Consider the following 23,813-nt stretch of genomic DNA (forward strand, 5'->3'; position numbering starts at 1 on the left):
GTAATGACATGTCATTAAGTGATGATGTAGCACAATGCTATGAGAGGGGAATGACGTGGCACATAAACGATTTTAAGAATGCTTTTTAATCCCTACCTTATAAAAAGTAGAAGATTGCTCTTATGAATAGTGCATGCACTATTATACCCCTCAAAATATTTATTTACCTTTTTATCCTCATGTGTAATTAATTTTGCAATTTTATCAATTAATCATAAATTAAATGGAGGATTGGATTTATAAAGTTTACAATTGTTTAGAAATTTATGGTATAATTATATAACAACATTAGTTACTGGACAACGAAAGGTGGTTTCTTTATGTGAGTGTTATTTTAAAGTAACTCAACTAAAGAAATTGCACAACATCCAACACATTTATCGTTTATATGCAAATATCTTTGATAAAATATTATACACAAACCGGCATAAGACATAAAGAATATCGATAATAATTCTATTCAAAGGGCTAGCTATACCGCGCGCATCGCGCGCGTTGGAATCCCTAGTATATATAAAATAAGTATAGATAGATTGTATCTTATGTCAAAGTATCCTATATTATATGTCTCTTACTACATATGAGATATGATTTATATGTATCATGATTGTCTAAATCAGAGGTTTGAACAAAAGTTTTATCCTAATTTTTTTTTATCAACAATCGGGCTATCATCTAGACACAATTACAAAGTATATATCCATAATATATATACTTCTATTGCTCTTAGGTAAAGGGTTGTTTTGGCCCGGACATTGCTCTTAACTAAAGACTTGTTTAGTTCACTTTATTTTTCTTTATCTGATCTAGATTAGATCAAATTAGACCAAATCAAACAAGATCATATCAGATTAGGAAAAATAAGGTGATCTGGTGTGATTAGATCTATTTTGATTGTTTGATTTGATCAAACTTTAACATTTATGTGTACCTTAATCTATAAAGAAACATCAAGTGTGGTCTTGTTAGTTTCATAATAATGTTTATTTTATTAATATTAATTTTCATTACGAAATTAAAGATATTTAGTGATAAAAACCACACAAAATTGATAAAGTGTATAAGATCTTTTTTTTTTTTTTTTTTTTTTTTTTTTTTTTTTTTTTATCAAAACTAATTTTTTTGATTTTTTTTTAATCTAAACTAATTTTTTCTATTAACTAAAGGTAATTTGAAATAAATATGACCTAAGGGCCTGTTTTCATACGATAATTTTCAGTTCAGTTCAGCTCTAATAAATACAGTTCAGTTCAGTTCAGCTCCTAATTTGCTTCTCTTTAAAATATGCGTTTCAGTTTAGTTCAGTTCAACTCTAATAAGTTCAGTTCAGTTTAGTTCAGCTTATTTCAATCAATGAGAACATACCCTAAGTCACTGGTATTAATTAGGGGTGAGCAAAAAATCTGGGTACCCTGAATCGGAACCGGAACTTGTTAGGAACCGCAGGTTCCGGAACTGGAACCTGTACAAGAGGTTCCGGTTCCGGGTAGCAAATTGAAGAACTTGTTGCAACAGGTTCCGGATCAGGTTCTCAATTTTTTGGAACCGGAACCTGTAGGGTACCCTGTACCTGGTGAAAATATCACTTAATTTCAAATTATACACTAATTCTTACTCAATTTTTAAATAATATATATCAAAATTACAATTATAAATATAAATATATATATATATATATATATATATATATTAAATTTGTTAGACAACTACTACTAGTTTGTCTTATTTGCGAGTTGTAAACATTATAAAATTAGTGACCAACCAGTTTTTGATTAGAAAATCTGTAAAAAGTTAGTGAGTATTTTATAATACAGGGTACCCTGACGGTTCCGGTTCCCAATTTCTAGGAACCTGTTCAACAGGTTCCGGTTCCCATTTTGAGGAACCTGTTGCTGTTATGCTCACCCCTAGGTATTATTATTTATAACCTCTGTTCATTAATAGGTGCAACATACCTTTTATCACGCTTTTCGAAGAGGAGATTAGTCTAGGTAAACAAATATATTAAGTTATAAAATTTTAACCGTAACAACTTATCCCTTTCTTCTTATCAGTGGTAAAAATTTGTGATTTAATTTATCCGTTTACCTAGTTAATGTCTCCCTTAAAATACGTGTCAACGAGATGTGTCGCAACTCTTCCAAGTAAATAAAAACGAAGGATCATTTATATCAATTTGGATTTCTTCCCAAAAAAAATTAATAATGTATATCTGTGACAATTATTTTTCTTTCCTTTAAAAAAAATAGAGTTATTGCTATAGAAGGATTTATTACTATATATATACAAAGTACTATTAAAAAAAAAAAAAAAAAAAAAAACAAGAGACTCTATACTTCCCTCTTCACCTTTTGCACAAAAAAAAAAAAAAAAACAAATCGAATTCCATTCTCATTTGCTCTCAAGGTAAAATCAATGTTCGTCTTGTTTTCTTTAGAATTCCAGATTAATTCTTTCGTACTTTATCAGTGATTTCAATTTCTAGATTTTGGGGTTCAGTTGAACCAATTGAACCCCTTAATACGCAACTGAATTTGTGCGTTACTGCTCGAAAACCCTTATAATCTCAATGTAATTAGGGCTTTTGCTTAATTATGCATTTCAGGGTTTAATTTTAAGTTTTTTTGATGTTGTTGTTTTTACTCGATTTCGGCTTTATTTATGATTGTGCTTCTTAGGGTTTAATCTTAATGCTGAATCTTCCATTGTTGTAGTTTGCTGCATTTTTGCTTCGGTTGTGTAATCATGGCGAATGTTGCGTTGACAGGGATACTTGAAAAGGTATCATCTCTTCCTAATTTGTAGTAGTTGTTTTTGTTGATTGAAAAGTATGAATTACGACGTTAAGATCTCTTCAAGTAGTAGTAGGATTCATTGGGTGATTTTTAAGGTGAATGAATTTGCTTTTGTGTTCGAGTCACAATAACACATTATGTATTTTTGATATTGTTGCGCTCATGTCATGAATTATCATTCATATTGTTTGACAATAGTTAACGAGTTATTGTATTAAATTTTTCTTGACTTATCTTCGTATTCTTCTTTGGTCCAGATGACTGGTAAAGATAAAGATTACCGCTACATGGCTACTTCTGATTTGTTAAATGAATTGAGCAAGGAGGGATTTAAGGTTGATTCTGATTTGGAGATTAAGTTGGCGCTTACCATTCTTCAGCAACTTGATGATTCGGCTGGGGATGTTTCTGGACTAGCTGTGAAATGGTTTTTTCTAAATTTTAAAATCATTTTCCCTGTATTTTCTAATCCATCTTTTTGTTTAGTTTTAACTTTTTGCACTCGTGTTAATTGATGCCTCTGCATTGTTTCATCAATGAGCCATGTGTTGCTACTTAGCTGCTTAATCTCGTCTTTTACCTATGAACTGTATCTGTATAGACTTCTGGTGTCTCTCATTAAATTTTATACCATCTGTAGCTGATTAGATTAAAAAGTCGTTTGTTCTAAATTTTAAAACCATTTTCCCTGTATTTTCCAATCTATCTTTTTAATTAGTTTTAGAGACCTTTTACACTTGTATTAATTGATGCCTCTTGCATTGCTTCATCAATGAGCCACGTGTTGCTACTTAGCTGCTTAATCTTGTCTTTCACCTATGGACTTTATTTGTATAGCCTACTGTTGCCTCTCGTTAAATTTTATACCATTTGTAGTCGATTATAGTTTAAAAACCCTTTTGTTCTTAATTTTGAAATCATTTTCCCTGTATTTTCTAATCCATCTTTTTTTTTTAAAAAAAAAATAAAAAAATTTAGAGACTTTTTACACTCGTATTAATTGATTGCCTCTACATTGTTTCATCAATGAACCACGTGTTGCTGTTTTGCTACCTAGCTGCTTAATCTCATCTTTCACCTATGGACTTTATTTGTATAGCCTGCTGGTGGCTCTCGTTGATTTTTTATACCGTCTATAGTTGATTAGATTAAAAAGCCAACTTAGTGACTTTTACTCCTCGAAACATATATGGAATACAATTATTCTTTTTGTTAAGGATAGATTTTCAGGCAGTGAAATTGGGTTTGTATAGCCTTTCACAGAAAATCTATTCTTCAATTCTCTTCTGTATAAAATAAGGAAATTAGTTTTGTGGAGCAAGAATGACGCTGTAGTGCAATGGTTCCATCATTTCTATCTTAGCATTTTTTTGTCTCTATTGCTATTGACTATTTGACTTGTTTCCATACCTTTTCAGTCTTGCTCCACTAGTGAAGAAGGTCAATGAGGCAAGGGTACTGGATATGACGAACAAACTTTGTGAAAAGCTCCTGAATGTTAAAGAACAACACAGAGATGTTGCAAGCATAGCTTTAAAGACGATCGTTTCTGAAGTCAACAGTTCATCAGCTGTTCAAACTCTACTTGATTCTCTTGTACCTCAGTTAACAACAGGAATAATTGGCAGCGTGAGTTTTAAACTATTAACTTTTAGTTAGCTAAAGAGTTTTGTTTTCTAGTGGAAAAGATTAAATATCACTAAGCCATTAATCGAATTATTTTTATGATCTTGCATTTGTAAACCTGCTTAAGTACACTGGGGTCTCACTAATTTATAGGTTGCTTCAAAAAAATGCCCCACACCCCCTAAATTAATAATAAAAGATTATTTTTGAAAACATAGGTCTACTTTCCCAGAAAAGAGGAAGGGTATCTTGAATTGATCAACTTCAGCTTTACTAAATAACCATAGAGCCACCTTTCCAAAAAAAGATAAAAAAACCCACAGAGCTAACTGACTTAACATGGATAGCATCATTGATGACCATATCATCATAAAGCCATGTATCACAATTCAATCATCTTGTAAATTGTCTCCTTGATCCCTGAATTAATTGAAACGAGGTTGTTGTGGCTCACTTGAATGTTGTCCATTATAGTAAAGAATTTCAGTAGAATGTTAATTTCCCCAATAAAGTATTCATTTATAAATGGATGGTGGATCTTAAAGAAAGAACTTTAAAACTACCATTAATTTACCACCTTGTTGTAAATATACCAGCAATAAAAATAAATTGACAACTTTTTAGTTTCTGTAATAATCTATCAAAATAACTACCTATTAATCATCACTATCTTTTTTCCCTATCAATTCAATTTTAATCAGCTAATTTTACCATCTTGTTTCTATATTCACATTTAATTAGCCAAACCCCACTTTCCTTTTTTTTTTTTTTTTTTTTTAATTTTTTTATTTGGTAATTAAAATTTATTTTTTGTAACAATATTCACTACACGTCACCAAACCCCCCTATCTTGTTTTATTCACCTTCCTAAAACTTGTGTAAAAGGCAAATGAAGCTTTTATCTAGGGATGGAGGGAGTATTCCTTTTCCTTGGTCATTGGTATATTAAATTGAAGAATTTAATGGTCCAACCACATTCAGTAATGGTGATCAACTTGACTCTTTCTAATGGATGAGTTTCCATCACTCATCAAATCCTTAGTATACCGCTATGCCTAATAACAATTATGGGGCTTCTAAAGATTAACTTATGAATTTCTGTCTTCAAATAATATTTTATTAATAATGGAGTTTAACTTGAGAAAGAAAGTTAGAATCCATGCTCACAACCAACACCACTATCTCGGACTTTCCAACCAAATTAAGGCCCCCAAAGTATTTAAGTAGTTAACAATGCAACCCTACATAATCTTTTAACCCAGAAAATCTCAAATCTTGATGAGATGGGGAATATGACACTTTATAAGTTAATGGATAGTTGAAATTTGACCTTGGTTAGGCTCACCTCTGTCCACTCATAGACGAATCTTTTGAATGATACATGAAAGGTATGTGACTGGACCAGAAGCTTCTCAATGGAGAGTGTAACCGTGATATCTTAGAGAGTAGAGACCCTAGTCCTCAAATTCATGACTTTAATCTGCTAAATCTTATCTCTGCTGATAATTTCATCTTTTTTTTGTTGGTTAAAATTGATAAATTTTTACATTTATAATATTATTTGTTACTTTTAATTTATGAACCTGGATACTGTATCTTGATAACCTCTGTGTGTGATACAGGGATCAAGTACAGAGATCAAATGTGAGTGTCTTGATATCTTGTGTGATGTTCTTCATAGATATGGGAACCTTGTGGTTGCCTATCATGAGGAGCTGCTTCGCGCACTGCTCTCTCAGTTGAATTTTGCTCAAGCTACTATTAGAAAGAAGACAGTTTCTTGCATAGGTAATATATTATAAACAATGTTCTGATGTAGTATAGTTTTGCCTTACAATTCCAGATCTCATGGCTTTCTAGTCTTGCCATAGGATAAGGCTCCAAGAAACTTCTTTAAGGTCTCTAAACAATTTTCTTCATATGTTTGCTTTGCTCAGCATCACTTGCATCAAGCCTGTCTGATGATTTATTGACGAAGGCTACAGTTGAAGTTGTTGGACTTTTGAAACGCAAGGCTACAAAGCCTGAAATGACGCGGACACACATTCAAATGATTGGGGCTCTAAGGTCTGTATATGTCATATTGTAGCTGGCTGTTATTTCTTTAAAGCTATGACTGACGTGGTTTTGTATTCCATGCTAGTGGTATCCCTTTGTAATTTGTCTAATGTTGCCCATTCCCCTAAACAAATTGCTAGTTGAGTGTATCATTGTCCATTCAATTAGTGATCATAGATTACATGTTTTGCAAAGCAATATACATTTGAAGACAAGGGAATATTTCATCAGCTCTTTGGCTAAGTATATGGATGTTAACTGTTATGTTACCTTGGTCAGCATTTTCTTGTTTTGAACCATGTAGTTGTAGACAAAAATAATATATACAAAACAGAGGACAAGAGTTATGGAAAATATGCTGCATGTTTATAAATCCCTGATCGAATAAAAGTGGAGAATGGTTCAAGGTTTTTGTTTTGGCATGTCATTGTTAAGAATTAAATCCTAAAAGCTTTGCTGAATGTTTGTAGAGCATCCTAAAGGTAGCTACCATTAAATAAGGTATATATGGACATTCATTGAAAATTTTGAAAAGTTACTTTTTCAAGATATCCTTGTGATATGGAAGAAGATCTAGTGTTAATGCATTGCATTGAAAATTTTGAATTGTTTCTTTTTCAAGATTTCATTGTGAAAAGGAAGAAGATCTAGTGCTAATGCTTTTGGATGTCTTTCTGTTGACCACGCTGATTTTGAGGGGACTTTTGGGATGGTGCGGCCCCTAAAGCTCACTTTTATTTTGGTCCCTCGTTTATACGAAGATATGGAATTTTCCCCCTACGAACTGTTGTAGCTTGTCTTAAGACCCATATTTTTGGTTTCATTATATTAGCCGTTGTAGGTTTTTTGAAAGATGATCTTGTAGTTTGGAAGAGAGGGTAAGGAAAATTATGCTGAATAGAGAGTGGAAGATTGTGCTATGGCAAATGGGTGGTTCACTTGGAAATACGATAGTAAAAAAAAAAAGACGGTATGGGATTAGCAAAGCAATCATGACGTAACATATTAAGCTAACTTTTGTAAAAACTCAAGGGGTGTTAGGTATAGTAATTTTAGATGTAGGAAACGGATTCAAATAAGTGTTTCCATTTCTAGTAGTTTGGTATGAGTTAAAAGTAACAAATGCCGTTTCCGAAGGAAACTAGTGGAAACAAACTACGTTTCCTTACTCAATCACAATCTAATCAAATTGTTTTCATTCCATTAGGATACCAAATGTATAGTAAAGGTAACGTTATCATTACTCTTTCCCCTATTTATTTATTTTTTTTCCATTCCATTTATAGCGTTCAGAGATAGCCTATGGACTTGTTGTGTTCTTTATAGAATTCATGAGAAAATCATTTTCATGTAGTTTTTCTTGATATGGACCTAATACTTATTGTGATTTCCATGTGCTCTTTTTGTGTTGGTGAAATTATTTTATTATTTTTCCTGTCTTTGTTTTTGGTGCTTTATTGTAGAGCTTCTCCATTTAATAGATTTTAACTTATTGTATTGTAGTCGTGCTGTTGGATATCGTTTTGGGCCTCATCTTCAGGATACTGTTCCTCTGTTGATCAGTTATTGCAAAAGTGCATCTGAGAATGATGAAGAACTTCGAGAGTACAGTTTGCAGGTATGATGTTATTTCTTTTTTGCCAGGAATCACATGGCAATTTATTTTATGTTAATTCTTTTTGCCCTTTAAAGGCAGTAAAAATTAAATTTTCTAAAATGTGGATTTTAGCTATTACCAAGTTTCTGTTTTGTGGCTATTTTTGCTGGTAGCTATAATATACTTCATTTGTTTTACTTGCAACACAGCCTTGTGGCACGCTCTATGAGGAGGAGATTAGATAATGTCAATAGACAAATTGAAATAAATTACTTATACACATACTTCCTCCATTCTTTTTTACTTGACCTTCTGTGACTTTAAAACTATTCACCACCCCTTCTTTGACCATCTGTTTTGAATTATATGCAAGGAAAAACATATTCATTTGGGATCTTATTAGGATCGTCTCAATAAATACTATCATAATATATAACTTTTATAAATTATTATTTATGAATAATTAAAATTATTAGAAGTTAAAATTTTGCATCGGCAGGCGTGATAAATAAAACAGGTCAAGTAAATAGAACGGAGGAAGAAATTCTTAATCAATTCCCCTATTCCCAGTGTTAAAATTATTTTAATTAAGTCATTTGTTTACCTTCTCTTATCACTTCCTAAGAGGATGAGACTGTGTTGGAAGTAAAAAAAAGGGAGTAAGTAATTGCTATTGGCTTTGCTGTTTTATTTTATTTTATTTTATTTTATTTTTCAATGTATAATGCTACATTGTTCATTTTGCAGGCTCTTGAGAGTTTTCTACTTAGATGTCCAAGGGATATCTCTGCTTATTGTGACGAAATTCTTCATCTTACTCTGGAATTTCTTAGTTATGATCCAAATTTCACTGATAACATGGAGGAAGATACTGATGACGAAAATAACGAGGAAGATGAAGATGAGTATGTAATTAATGGCTGATGTAGCACACAAAATTTCAAATCTGATTGGGTTGTCATCCTTTAACAATATTTTTTTTTATTTGTTGATGTTATCCCTTTGCAGTGAAAGTGCCAATGAATATACAGATGACGAGGATGCTAGCTGGAAAGTGAGAAGAGCTGCAGCAAAATGTTTAGCTGGACTCATTGTTTCTCGGCCTGAGATGCTCTCAAACCTATATGAAGAGGTAATTACTTATAAGTAATTCGAGTTACCAGAATATGTTGTTGCTTTATTTATCTTGAAAAGGGCTTATAATTGATGATTCTGTTGATTGTTCATTTTCTAGGCTTGTCCAAAGCTTATTGACAGGTTTAAAGAAAGAGAAGAAAATGTTAAGGTAAAGTAGACTGGCTCTCTCCTACCTGCCTGCCATTTTCAGCCTCTCTCTTTCTTGATATTTTATTTTCTGCGGCTGCAGATGGATGTATTTAATACATTCATTGAGCTCTTGAGGCAGACTGGAAACGTCACCGGAGGGCAGATGGATACAGACGAGATGAGGTAGGAAACATTGCGCTGTTATTTTGGCTCCTTATTTATTTGAAAGTTGCAACATTTTAACCTGCGCTGGAAATTTAGATGTTTGTGGGCATTTTTGGCGTTGGTTTTTATTGGAGATCTGCAGTTGATTTGCCGAGAATTCAGAATTTATGAGTTTGTGATCTTTTACATGAGATTTTTTTTTTAAATTTAAGCAATGTTGTGAGTTATGACTGTCATGTACTACGAAATGGTTGACAATATGGGCTATTTAGTTAGTGTTAGCTGTTGATTTGTTTTAACTGTTTGTTTCTTAGTGTACAAATTAACTAATATTTTTTATTTGAGCACTGGTGAGTTCCAGTTTGGGTGTGTTGGTTAGGCTTAAAATTTTCAATTTTGGGCTTTTTGGTTCCTCTAAAAGATGGCTTATATTGTAGAATAGAATGAAGGGATGATATCTGATTCTTTGATGCTTGTCTATATATTTAAGTTGCAGAATGTTAGGATGGATATAGTTGGCAATCACGGAATGGCTCATAGCCATGGCCCCTCAATTATAGTGTACCTTAAGCCTATCCTTAGTAGGTCCCTTGGCTACTTGAACATATTTAATGACCTTTATACATATGTATGCAATTGGATGGGCTATTATGTGAATCCTTGATCACTACAGCAGTGGCACCGATTATTTGCATGTTTCAAACTGATGGTAGACTCTCATCATTTGTACAGTCCTAGGTGGTTACTAAAGCAAGAAGTTCCGAAAATTGTGAAATCTATAAATAGGCTGCTGCGTGAAAAGTCTATCAAAACTAAGGTTGGAATTCTTTTTCTACTCTTTGAAATTTATGCATACTAAGTTACATATATTTTTCTTAATATTTTTTTTTTTTTGTATTATGGTTTCTTGATGCTGTTCCTGTTTTTGGCAGGTTGGTGCATTTTCTGTGCTTAAAGAACTTGTTGTTGTCTTGCCAGACTGCTTGGCCGACCAGATTGGATCTCTAATTTCAGGAATAGAGAAGGCCTTACTAGTAAGTGTTGTATTCATTTTATTCTAAGCTGGTCTTGTTTGTTCGTTCCAGGATTCTCATCTCTTCTGCACTAATGCTGTCAGGAAAATTCATCTACATCAAATTTGAAAATTGAGGCACTTGTATTTACGAGATTAGTTTTGGCTTCACATTCACCTCTTGTTTTTCATCCGCATATAAAGGTAATGTTTATTATTGTCAATGTTCATATTATTCGATGTAGATGTAATGATTGATACTTTTGGATTTAGGATAGCTTTTCTCTTTGTTCATATGGTGGTTTTTTTTAAAGCATTCATATTGAATGCTAATTTTGCATTTAGGAGACTGGTTAGAGTTTTCACTTTTCCTCCTTCCTTTAATGGACTGTCCACAGTTGACTTGAAATGGCAGTCACTGACAGTAATGGACATTAGCAATTTACTTTTATTATATGTGACTGTGGTTTTTTCTTGTTGAAAGTTGTAATGTTTTCTTAGGAAAACATTTAAAAGAGGGATTATCTGTAGTACTGTAAATATAAAGATTAAAATCATAATTTTACACTCTTACATTTATTATTGCTGATAAGAATTTATGACACGAAGTAGTCGTATGACGGTATGTTTTGTGAATCTCATGCGACATAATGGATAAGAATATGCTACATTAAAATGCTTCTTAAGAGTAAATTTACTTTGGAGCAGGTTAGATTAGTTGTAGGACGAATAGGAAGCTTTAAACCCAAAAATTTGGTATGATGAATTTATGACCTGGCTTGGGCACCACCCCTGAGAAAAAGGTTGGCTAAACTTGTTTAGTTGATGATTAATACTTACACAGGCTCTTTCTGGTCCTGTACTATCTTCGGTTGGTGAGCGATACTACAAAGTCACTGCTGAGGCATTGAGAGTTTGTGGAGAACTTGTCCGAGTTTTGCGTCCAAGTATTGAGGTATGATTGTTGGTTTGGTTATGTAAATCACAGTTAATTGATATCGTGACATGTTCACAACTTACTGATGTATCAAGACAGCTTCATTCAAATTGCCCTGTTTGTGTAGGTTTCTGGCTTTGACTTTAAGCCATTTGTTCATCCTATCTACAATGCTATCATGACACGCTTGACGAATCAAGATCAAGACCAAGAAGTTAAGGAGTGTGCTATCACTTGCATGGGACTTGTTATTTCAACATTTGGTGATAATCTTACTGCAGAATTACCAGCATGTCTCCCTGTTCTCGTTGATCGAATGGGAAATGAGATAACCAGGCTTACTGCAGTAAAGGTTAGTTTTCCATGTAATTTCAGATATATATGTTTCCATCTTTTTATTTATTTATTTTTATTTTTTTCTTATTTCTTATTTCTTATTTATTTTTTTTATTTTTTACTAATGCTGTGCAAAAGAATAACTATAGAATACCTATGAGCACCGATAGGGGTTTAGTAGTTGCTGGAAATATGAGTAGTGGCCTTAGTTTTAAAAGGTGCGAAGTGCATTGAGAGAATAAACTTAGAATTTCTTGACAAGTAACATCCACCCAGTTCTCCTGGCAGAAACCCCAGAGAAATCTCATTGGCAAAGTCTGTTATACCACCAATTTGCCAATTACTTTTCTATTGCGAATTAGGGTTTCCAGTAAGTAAAGCTTTCAATATGGAGTTAAAAGCAAGTAAAATCATGTAATTAATTGAGGGATTTTTCTTATTTAAGACGGGATGAGATTAATTTGAAGAAATTCTGGTAACTTTGAAAGTTTCAAAGCTGTTGAACTTAAAGTGCAGCACGCAGCACCCGGTGCCTTGACAGAGGCATGTGCCTCTCAGCACCTTCTGTAAAGCGCTGCACCTACCTAAGTCTGCTTTTTAAAAAAAGGGAAGTGAACGATGGTGTTTTACGCTCTTCTAACAGATGTTAAAAAAAAAAAGGAAGGCTAGGCTTCGCTCTCTTTTTATGCATTTTTATGGTGCAACTCTTGTTTACTTGATATTAGTCTTAATTTTTTCCTACTGTACAATTCTTTTGCAATTTATCTCTTTTTCCCTTTGTTTATTTGTGTTTTGGGGGTTGGGTGGATGAATTTATTTTATAACTCTATTCTACAGTCTCAAAATCTCTACAAGGTGGGATGGTATCTTTTGGTAGTGGCAGCTGCCGTTCTGGAAATATATTAATTAAATTGTGAGAAAGTATTTTTTATTGCCAGAACTGGCGACCTACTTTTTCAGAAATGAAAAATGAATTATATTATGTTGAGAAGCTTTAGGATACTGCATTTAGTGATTTTCAGGCAGAAACCATCCTTACAATGTGAAGCTTTGGCTGACATTCCCTTGGTGCTCTAATCATACATTCTTTTGATAGGAGACGGAGGAAAGAGGGAAAAATCGAAAAAAGGAAGGGAAAAGGAGAGCTGATTTTTGGAGGGAGTTTTTAGGGTAGGGGCATTTCAGTATTTACACCTTTCTAACCCATTTAACCAGCCAAAAACCCCAAGTTAACGTTTACTAAACGTTTTAATAACATATGATCACTGTAGCAATTAGGTGAAAATATTAGGGGCACCGCTGATAATGAAAACTTAATGAGGTGCACCATTGATAAAAGTCAAATCTTTGAGGGTACCAGTGATAAAATCCCTTTTTTTTATAATTTTTTTTTTTCCATAATTGTTTTCTTATGGGGCAATGATAAGAAGTCTTTGACTTGCAATCTTGGTCATGTATCTTTGTGCTGAGGAACATTACTGGAAGCTTCACTGACATTATGTGATTATGGTATATTTTTATGACTTGTGTCAAGGTTGCTATTAGTCCTGTCACTGTAGAATTCTATTTTCAGTAAAATAGTTTAGGTGTTACATATTTAAAGAGAGGATCTTTTATTCAGTTTTTCGCTTCTGTTTGACATGATTGAATTGTTTTTTGCCTGTCAACAGTTTTGCTTGAATTTTATGGGATTGCCAACTAAGACACCATCTTTCAAGTTTCAAGTTCTTTAGATGCTATGTTTAATGTTTAGCTTGAGCTCTATAGAAATAGAGCTCTTTTGCTTTACGTTTAGTTTGTTATACTTGTGTCAAAAAGTACTTGTTAATTATGTGCTGATATATTCCACACAGGCTTTTGCTGTCATTGCTGCTTCTCCACTTCGTATCGATCTGTCATGTGTCTTGGAGAATGTTATCGTTGAGTTAACGGCGTTTCTACGGAAGGTATAGTGATCCTGCTAATTGTGCTTATCTTGAAGATCAATCTTTTTGGGTTCTCTCAATATTCTTACTGGGCAGTGTCTAAAATTTATTAATGGCATTAATTGTTTGCTGATACCTTGCTGTTATGATTTTGAAATAGGCCAATCGAGCGCTTAGACAGGCAACTCTGGGGACACTGAATTCTCTAATAGTTGCATATGGCGACAAAATAACTTCATCAGCTTATGGAGTCATTATTGTTGAATTGTCAACTCTCATTAGGTGTTTCTTTTACCAATATGTGGAGATATTATACATATGTTTCTTGTGGAGTTCACTTTTTTTCTTACATAAATGCTTATTTTACCAGTGATTCAGACTTGCATATGACTGCTCTTGCTCTGGAGCTGTGCTGCACTTTAATGACTGACAGAAGGTCAAACCCAAGTGTTGGCTTGACTGTGAGGGACAGAGTTCTTCCTCCTGCTTTAACATTAGTCAAGAGCTCCTTGCTCCAGGGGCAAGCACTCACGGTATTTTTTTGGTCAATGGATGCTACTTATTCTTAATTATCTTCCTGCTAGCTGAAGAAAATTTCTTGAATGCTGCAGGCACTACAGAATTTTTTTGCTGGATTGGTCTATTCTGCCTATACAAGTTTTGAGAATTTGCTAGATTCTCTGCTTTCATGTGCTAAACCATCTCCTCAGTCTGGTGGTGTCGCTAAACAAGCGATGTTTTCAATTGCTCAGTGTGTTGCTGTTCTTTGCCTTGCGGCGGGTGATGACAGATGCTCTTCTACAGTAGACATGCTGACAAATATTCTCAAGGGTGACAGCACAATCAATTTAGTAAGCTCTGATGCTGTTAGAGATTTTTTTTGCATTGATCCTGAAATATAATGCATGCCGCTTCTTTCTTTTGGTATCAAGTTCTTGTGAGATTTAAATGGTGATGTTAATCAAAACTAGGACAGTTGTAAGTGCATGCTTATGGCTTATGAGTGTTTGAAATGTTTTACATGTTGGCACGTTGCATTGACCATTATGGGTTTTTGACTATGTTACATCTCATCTATCAAATTTCTAGTCTGCTTATGATTGTTGGGATTGGTCATTCCTTTTTGTTTATAAATATTTGCTTAGCATATGAGAACTTTGCATTGCTAAACTGAAGATAATCCTAGGGCTCCTAAACAGGTCGAATGGGTTTATTGAGCTTTTGACCATTTTTCAGGCGATGATGTGCCAACAACCAAGCTTGAGTTTCAAAATATTTTGGGGTTGGCTAAAATGAATAAGTCATAAGGAATGTCCATGAAAAGTGAAACAAGAGAAGAGAGGTTAAAACAAGTGAGAAAGTGTGGAAGAAAAAAGAGACAATAGTGGAAGCAGAAAAACGAAGGTGGTTGAAAATGGAAGTCCTAAAAAAAGGATATACCTAGTAATAAAGTTTATTTAGGTTTTCTAAAAAAAAAAATACTTTGAGAAAGATAGTGAATGAAATATGCTTAAGGGAGAATAATTTGCAAAACACAATGAGTTTAAAAAGGAATGAAAAAAGGAAATAAATAATACGGAGTAGAAAGAATGTACATACATAAAGTCATGTGATCTGCATTCATTTTCGTCCTCAATGCCAATGCCATATTCTTAATCTTTGCACTTTGTTACTCTCTTTCCTTCACAATTCCAACATTTTGTCACTTGTTATACCTCTTATCTGGCGCATCACTTGATCCATCTTACATGGCCAAATCATGTTAATCCTTAATTTTGTCTTGAATAGGTGTAACTCTTTCTATTTGACTGTCTCATAACTCGTCCATATTAAGAATGTGACAATATTTTCAAGATAATGGGTAGCAGTCCATACTATATAATAGTGCAGTCTTAATGCACCTTCAATATGTTTGGATCACATAGAAAGCACCTACAAACCATGATCACATAGAAACCTTAGATACCTAGTAGTGCTCTCACATCAACCAGCCATCCTTGACTCTATGAGCAATATCTCCATCAGATTCCTCTTCTATTGGATTAGTTTTTAAAAAGTGTGCCTAGGTGATTTCCATTGTCAGGTGACGCACATAATGAAAGGCGCATGCCTTGACGTGCCTTTGCCTAGGCACTAGGCATTGTGTCTCTATCCTTTTTGTTTTGTGGCGCAAGATTCCCTGAGTGCTCTTTGTTAATGCTGTGAGGGAGAGAATAATTTTACTTAATTACTCAGGCTTTAAGACCCCATTTTGAGTAAAAAGCCTCAATCAATTGCATGAAATGGCTTCAATATGATCCTAAATTACAATTCCCTAATCTTGACTAAACCCTAATTTGGAAAATAGGTTACAATTCGAATCTAGGCTGTTGTCAGTGCGTATTTCTTGTAGGATTGCCATTTGGTTTTTCCGGCTCTTTGCTATCAGTTTAGGATTGCCATTTGGTTTTTCTGCCCTTTGCTTTCAATTTAGGATTGCCATTTGGTCTTTCTGCTCTTTGCTTTCAGTTTTTATTGTTGTTTAGTGTTCTTTGGTTTTCTGATTTTTATCTTTCTTATTTTAAGTAGTGACCTACTTTTAGTAGCCCGCCATTCCCCTTTTGATTGTCAGTTGTAGTTTCTATGGAACTTTTATTTGTCTTATTGTATTCTTTGGTATTCAGATATTTACACGGCAACCTTTATTTATTTTTTTTTTTTTTAAAAAAAACATTATTTATAATTTTCTATTAGTATAGATTTGCATTCTTTTTCTAACCAGTGTAGGATGAAGTTATTTATTACATATATTTTTTAAAATTTCCTTTTTGTTTTTAACTTTATCATTACTAAGATCTCTTTATGGGTAATGAATTTTAACTCAGCCAAAAAAACTAAAAAGAAGTAAAAAAAATTAAAATCTAAGTTGCATCTTGTAATGAAAGGCGCGCATACCTTTGCGTTGTGCCGTGCACTTAGGCTTCAAGGATCCTTATCCAGGTGCCGGACAGTTTTACTTTTTTCTTCAAATGAAAAATATATCTTGGGTTTCATTAGAGCCAATCTTTGATATCTTTATGCCTTGTTTCATTGTTTTGAACATGTACAAGTAAGATCCTTTTTAATTTGACTTTCAGCAGATCTTCCACTTTACTCCCCTTTAGATATTTTATTTTCCAATTTTTTCTGTCAGTCATCTTTTAAAATCTTCATTTCCCCTGAGTACAATTGCACTATGCAATATGAATATTGTAAAAAGACAAAGTTGGTCTGTATGATTAAGAATGTTATAAAAGTTACCTAGCTTTGTTAGTTTATTGCAATATTGCTTTCAAATTAGCCGAACTGGATTGTTACGGCCCAAAAAAAGAGGTTTTCTTTTTTCCCTTCTTCCCGGCTGCCACATAATTTGCTTGATTACTGATATTTGGACTCGATCATTGCTTACATCCATTTCATAGTTCGAACATCATTGCTTTGATGACCCTAGTTGTTCCCGTGAACTACTGATAGCTTTTGTTTCTATTTTTGATGTTTATTCTGTGTCATATTGTCTACTGGGGACTGAGAATAGGTTGCTTATTTAAATCTTATATATATGTTTTTTATTGACTAAGATGCTGAAACGTTTCTCTGTGTTGATTTGTCTAATGGGTTTATTGATTCTTTTTCAACAATCTCTATTTACAAATTCCAGGCAAAGCAACACCTAGCCTTGCTCTGTTTGGGAGAGATAGGAAGAAGGAAAGACCTGAGCTCACATGCTCATATTGAGAATATTGTTATCGATTCTTTTCAATCCCCTTTTGAAGAAATTAAATCTGCAGCCTCCTATGCCCTTGGGAACATTGCTGTTGGAAATCTTTCGAAGTATTTGCCTTTTATTCTGGATCAGATTGATCATCAGCAAAAGAAGCAGTATCTGTTGTTGCATTCATTGAAAGAGGTATATTCTTAAACTTTTCATTTTTAAGCTTTTTCAGTTCTTCTAAAACTGTATGTTTGTGCAGGTTATTGTTAGACAATCAACAGATAAAGCTGAGTTCCAGGCCTCGAGTGTTGATAAGATTCTAAACCTGTTGTTTAATCATTGTGAAAGCGAGGAAGAGGGAGTACGCAATGTGGTTGCTGAATGCCTTGGGAAAATTGCTCTCATTGAGCCCACTAAACTTGTCCCTGCACTAAAGGTGTCCATGATATATAATCTTACCTTTTTTTTTTTTTGGCAATGATTGTTATAACTTAATTTGCTTGTGTTTTTGTAGTTTTACTAAGTTGTTCCTGTGTTTGTGATTGCATAGATGCGAATTACAAGTCCTGCTGGATTCACTAGGGCCACTGCCATCATTGCCATTAAGTATTCTTTGGTGGAAAGGCCTGAAAAAATAGATGAGATACTGCATCCTGAAATCTCTTCATTTTTGAAGCTAATTGAGGATCAGGATCGGGTAATTCTTTTGCACTTTTTGTTCCCCATTGATGTTTCTATGGATACAAAGAATTTCGTGGAGTGCATTAGCATATTGTTCTCTGCTTGATTATTGATTTCAAATTTGTTTTTAGTCTTGAAATTATTGGTAGTTTTAAAATGTAATCATATGGATTGTTTGGTTCTTGTACTTATCTGTACATATTAGGACTAGACTGCTTTATCATGAATAGGCTAAGGTGTTTGTCTAGGTGAAGGTTGGTCATTCACCCACCTAATTATTGAATTCTATTCCTTGGTGCCATGTGATATGTGAGTAGTTTGTCAGATACGAAGAATTGAATTGTCATTACATGAGATGAGGCTCATACTGTAACAACATAAGAGGATATAGTATGTAATTAAAACACCTTGGAGATATTATAGTTTGGAGATTAATTTATGCAGTAAATTAACATTTTTAGTTTGTGTTGGTAGTCCCTCCCCCGATTTCACATAATACCTTAAATGAAATTTTGTTTAGTTTTGAAGGTATTAAACCTTACCATCAGATGTTACATTTCACAAGCCTTTATCCCGAGTCTTGACATGCTCTGTGGTTGTCAAATGACTTTTTTTCAAGCCACGATATGCGAAACACAGTATGTAAAGTCATCAGCCAAGTGAATTCACCATCAGGCAAAGTTTTAGAAGGCAGTACCTTTCATGATAAAATATGTGAAGATAGATGATTGATATTGTTTCTCATTATTAAGAGGTCATTGCAGCATTGGAATCATGAAAATTAAATGTAGTTTTATCGTATCAACCTTTCTTACCTACTTTAGGCTTGTTCTCTAAATATTCATTGAATTATGGACTTAAGGATATATGATTGACAGAACAAGTATTAGGATTTAGCTGATTGCTGCTCTGCAATGACTAACTTGCCTCTCAGTTCACTGTCAGATCTACTGTTTCTTAGAGTCATAAAACATTCTTTACTTTTGCATTTAGATTGTGTTTCTGAGATCTGGTTGTGTTAAATTTTTTTTTCTTTTTTTAATGCAGCATGTTAGACGTGCAGCTGTTTTGGCTTTAAGTACAGCTGCCCATAATAAGCCAAATCTCATCAAAGGGCTTTTGCCAGAATTGCTGCCTCTTCTATATGATCAGACTGTGGTTAAGGTAATACAAATTCTTGATATATTACATGGAATGTATGTACAGCTTCCCGCCTAGCCCCATTTATAAAATTGGTATATGCTTCCTTCATTTAAATTTAGATGAAACACTTCATTTTCACACTTGTTTATGCATATATTCAACCAATAATAGCTTTAATGATTAGTAAGTAAAATTTATAGACAGTGATATTTGAAAAGTATATAAAGAGTAATTAGTGTGACTTTAAAAGTGTTGCGCCTATAAAAACGGAGAAATTTTTTATTTCTTTTGTATAATATTTTTATATGATGGCGAGAAGAAATTCCTCAACATGAATGTGCTGCTTTAGATACAAGTGATTATTAGCAGTGGTATCTTTTTAACTAGTGTTGACATTTCTATCACAGATTGTGAATATGAATTTAATCTCGTTGCTAATCAATCTATTAATCCCCTTCTCCTAACTAATCTAAAGGAATGTGGTGGGCTTCTTATGCCTCAAGTCATCTTTTGCTGATAATCTTCCGATTACAGTGAATAGATCTTGGTGTAGTAAGTTGGAGCATCGTTACCAGATTTGCGCCTACCCCCCGCGAATATTGATGGGGTTCGCACGAACCAGTTCGTGGTTCGTTGGCGTCCTTATTCGGTGTAGTTCGTGAACTGAAATGCTGGTACCATCGTCCCGAATCTGAACCCTAGTTTTAGCAATTGAAGGTTAAGGGTGGCGCATTAATTATGGGAATAAGGTGTAAATGCACACTCCAACTTGGAGATCTGATCGTATTTCTTTCTGGAGATCAGATTGATAAGAAAATAAATTACATAAAACCTAGAATGCCGATAAGACTCATAGTATGGTGTGTTTTGGTATGGTGTGGTTTGGGGTGTGCATGGTGGTGAGGGGTTGAGTATTTGATGGTGGTGGTGGTGGGGTGGGGGGAGGGGGGGTAGTTCTAGCATGGTGGTGGGGGTTTCGGTCTAGGGTGGTGGTGGTTTGTGTTGATAGGAGTGTAGGAGGCTTGAGGAAGGGTATAAGAAAACCTTGGAGAGGGGGGGGGGGGGGGGGTGCAGGGAATCAAAGTAGAGGATTGGGGGAATAAAGAGGGTAAAAGGAACTATTAAAATGTCCTATTAAAATAAGCATTATGTTTAAAAAAAAAAAAAATGCATATCATGTATGTAGTTTAAATATAAGCTGCACATCTAGTTAAAAAGTATGCACATGTATGAATAATGTGGACCTAAATTCCTTCTCATTTTGAGTGTCGTCTGATTCTTCTCATACAATGACATATTATTAACCTCCTGCTTTATATCTGAAAGAAGTGCTTTTTTCTTGAATATTTGCCTAGGGATTAGTGTATAAATTTAGTTATAGACCTATGGCACAATTTAATGTTCAGTTTTTCTTGTTATGACATTGATTCTTTTATTGTGTGTTGCAGCAAGAGTTGATAAGAACAGTTGATTTGGGTCCATTTAAGCATGTTGTAGATGATGGTCTTGAACTAAGAAAAGCAGCTTTTGAATGTGTGGACACTTTGTTGGACCATTGCCTTGATCAAGTCAATCCAGCTTCCTTTATTATCCCCTATCTAAAATCTGGTCTGGATGGTAAGTAGCTACAATTCATGGTTGCAATTTTCTGCTCAAGGCTTTAATAGACAATCTGCTAACACTTAATGTGGTGTTAATTCCTCCTATATTTATCTTGTAAAGTTAAGAAACCATATTCTAATTTATATGACCTTCACTGAAAAATTCATCCTGCTTTTGCCAGATCATTATGATGTTAAAATGCCGTGCCACCTTATCCTTTCTAAACTCGCAGACAAGTGTCCATCTGCTGTATTGGCAGGTTAGTGTTTGCAGATTTTGGATGGAAAATTCATCACCCTCCATCACTTGGTGATTTGCATGGGATTCGATTTTGAATAATGTTTCAGCTTTTCACTTGTCACAAGCTATTTTTAATATGAATGATGCTATATTCATATCATTTTCGTGCAAAGCATTTTCATCCTATTGCAGTCGACATGGGACACAAAATATAGTAAATCTCTGTTTTTTTTTGTGCTACAATGCTTATGATGGTTTGCGTTGTTCCAAATTTCAAATTGCCAGTCTTGGATTCCTTGGTGGACCCTCTTCAGAAGACTATTAATTTTAAGCCAAAACAAGATGCTGTGAAGCAAGAGATAGATCGTAATGAGGACATGATAAGGAGTGCTCTTAGAGCAATTGCATCTTTGAATCACATTAGGTACGTAACTGCTCAATACTTTTATTTTTCAGGTTAGATTTTTATGATTGGAAGTATTTTTGTTTGTAGTAGTTCTGTTTTGCAAATGTTCATCATCTTAACGAGCCATTGTTTAGTGGTATATAGAGTAGGTACACAGTTTCTAGCTCATATCAGATATCTGGGTGCTGGAGAACTTTTTCAGTTTTTTCTTTGCAGTATGTAAATACCAAATTTGACTCATGATATAGCAATTCTGGAATTACTAGTGCACAATTTTTCAGATACGTATAGTTTTTGACTGGTTAATCATGTTTCTGGACTAAGTTTTTCACGATTTGCTTACCTGTTTCTTGAAATGTGTTAGAAGGTCTTTTGTAGTTTTACATTGATCTATAGAGTCCAGCAAGAAAAAGTGTTGATGTTGGAAGCTTTTTACCCTGAGTTCCCTTGCAACACTTTTTTTTTTCATCTTTAAGTTTTTCTCCTTTCTCTCTCCTCATCACTTGGGCACTTATTTCATCTCTCGTTTTCTCCTCTGTCACATGGGTCTTCTAAATTCTTGTGCATGTAATGTTTTAAGAACAGAAGTATATCTATATGGCACATGTTTGTCTTTCTGTATGAACAGAATTATCAATTTCTTGAGACCTTTCAGAACATACTGTGGTGTTACCGAATGGCATTGGCATTTCTTTTTGTATAATAGGGCCACAGAATCTTAAATGTAATATATGCTGTACTTGTAATATCAGGGCCCTATGCTTATTTCTGCTTTTCTTATATACATTTGTTGTCTTATCAGCTATACTTTGTTGTGATTTGTGAACTAGCATATTAAAGGTGATGACGAGCAGGATATAGTGATTTGATTGATGATGCTGAAATTACATAAATTTAGAGATAAATGTCAAGTATTCAGGAGACTTGATGCCACATGTGTGGCTGAGCTAATTACTTTCCTACCCTCTTCTAGATGTATAGACTTTTGATTCTGCTATCTTTAACTTATTTTCTGCCTTATTCCTCGAGCTTTCTGACTGAGTTAGTGTGCAATTCAAATTATAACCTCATGTCTGGTTCATTGGGGTTCTCTAAGATTAGAGGAATAGACAGAGTGAGGCACACATTTAAATTTGATATTTTATGAGTCATTCTGAATCATATACTGTTAGAATTAGTAAAATTTAACCGAGTTTTAAAATTTAAATTAGTCTTTTTGATTCTATTACATCAGAATTAGAAAGCTATTTAATAATGCTTTTTTTGTTATAATGGGCTTGAAGTGCATTTCTGTTTATGTGACACCTTAGAGTAAATGCCGAGTGCTTGAAAGCTTCTGCATGGCAAAAGTATATGATTGTTATTGCTCTTTTGTTGCAGTGGTGGTGATTGCAGCATCAGGTTCAAAAACCTCATGAATGAAATCTCAAAATCTCCTACACTATGGGAAAAATATCACTCCATCCGCAACGAGTGATGGAATGTGTAGCATTCTGGCCGCATAAAACTGAGCTGCATGTTAAGCACTCAACAGGATAGTGCTTCATTGAACTTGCTGCTTGGCGCAAGAGACGGGATGCAACTGAATGCCCATGATGTTTTGGACTCGATGCGACATGAATTTCGAAGAGTCGTAGGATGATACAAAACTAACGGCCTTCGAGTAGGAAATGTTTTGTACAGACAGGCATATACCTTGACATTATTGATAGCTTGGTTCTGTAGGATTTTTTTAATGATTTTTTAATAGCACCGGACGTCTATACATTTCTGCCTGAAGCATCTGCTGGTTATTTGCAGATAGAGCGTTGTTCAATCCTGGCTTGTGCTGGAGATTTTGCCTTGAGTTGCAGTTGCAGGTTCATGATGAACATGCATATATCTGTAACTATTCTTAATTGGCTCCTTGAATGGCTCCTTTCCTGCTTAGCGATCTTCTTGAGATATTCATTAAGCTTAAAATTTTACAGCTGTCTTGCCTGTCTATACCTGTTTGGTACAATACCTTAATTTTCTTGAGTTCATCATTAAGCTTAAATCATATAGCTGTACAATTATATGCTATACTTTCTTAGAAATTATTTTTTAGTAGGGTTTGATAGTACGAGTTAGGGCTGTCATAAATTGGCTCGACCCGAGAACCTGACCTGAACCGGCAATAATCTGAACCTGACCTGTACATGGACAATGGGGTGAAATTAGTAACTTGTAATCCGACTTGAACCCAACCCGATGTTAACTGACAAATGATTTGATCCAATAATATATGACATGAACAAGCATCCAACTTGTTA

The 23,813-nt window shown here is 34.1% G+C and overlaps 1 protein-coding gene across 2 annotated transcripts; it reads left to right on the top strand.

Moving 5' to 3' along the window:
* The first annotated feature begins 2,323 nt into the window (after nucleotides 1-2,323).
* On the top strand, nucleotides 2,324-23,505 carry LOC145600890 (cullin-associated NEDD8-dissociated protein 1-like). 2 transcript variants are annotated; one of them, XM_081656749.1, is made up of 28 exons: nucleotides 2,324-2,406; nucleotides 2,715-2,781; nucleotides 3,053-3,222; nucleotides 4,214-4,424; nucleotides 6,044-6,209; nucleotides 6,359-6,488; nucleotides 7,983-8,097; nucleotides 8,824-8,981; nucleotides 9,085-9,208; nucleotides 9,311-9,361; nucleotides 9,443-9,525; nucleotides 10,240-10,324; nucleotides 10,440-10,541; nucleotides 10,625-10,723; nucleotides 11,364-11,474; nucleotides 11,584-11,808; nucleotides 13,646-13,738; nucleotides 13,878-13,999; nucleotides 14,088-14,250; nucleotides 14,329-14,568; nucleotides 17,394-17,642; nucleotides 17,707-17,883; nucleotides 17,998-18,144; nucleotides 19,176-19,292; nucleotides 20,720-20,888; nucleotides 21,055-21,132; nucleotides 21,399-21,537; nucleotides 22,900-23,505. In XM_081656749.1, the coding sequence occupies exons 2-28, from the start codon at nucleotides 2,746-2,748 to the stop codon at nucleotides 22,994-22,996; spliced, it is 3,657 nt and encodes a 1,218-aa protein (XP_081512875.1). In that variant the 5' UTR covers nucleotides 2,324-2,406; nucleotides 2,715-2,745; the 3' UTR covers nucleotides 22,997-23,505. The 2 variants fall into 2 exon arrangements, with proteins under 2 accessions (XP_081512875.1, XP_081512876.1); XM_081656750.1 differs by lacking the exon at nucleotides 2,324-2,406 and adding an exon at nucleotides 2,507-2,571.
* Nucleotides 23,506-23,813: the final 308 nt, after the last annotated feature.

The sequence above is a fragment of the Chenopodium album genome, chromosome 21 (genome assembly GCF_948465745.1).
Source record: "Chenopodium album chromosome 21, dcCheAlbu1.1, whole genome shotgun sequence".
NCBI lineage: Eukaryota > Viridiplantae > Streptophyta > Magnoliopsida > Caryophyllales > Amaranthaceae > Chenopodium > Chenopodium album.

Excerpts from the sequence above, each read along its gene's own strand:
- LOC145600890 (XM_081656749.1), top strand. The coding sequence starts at position 2,746 with ATGGCGAATGTTGCGTTGACAGGGATACTTGAAAAG. Across the intron at positions 9,209-9,310 it reads TCTCAAACCTATATGAAGAG|GCTTGTCCAAAGCTTATTGA; the intron begins GTAATTACTTAT and ends TTCATTTTCTAG. Across the intron at positions 10,542-10,624 it reads GAATAGAGAAGGCCTTACTA|GAAAATTCATCTACATCAAA; the intron begins GTAAGTGTTGTA and ends TAATGCTGTCAG.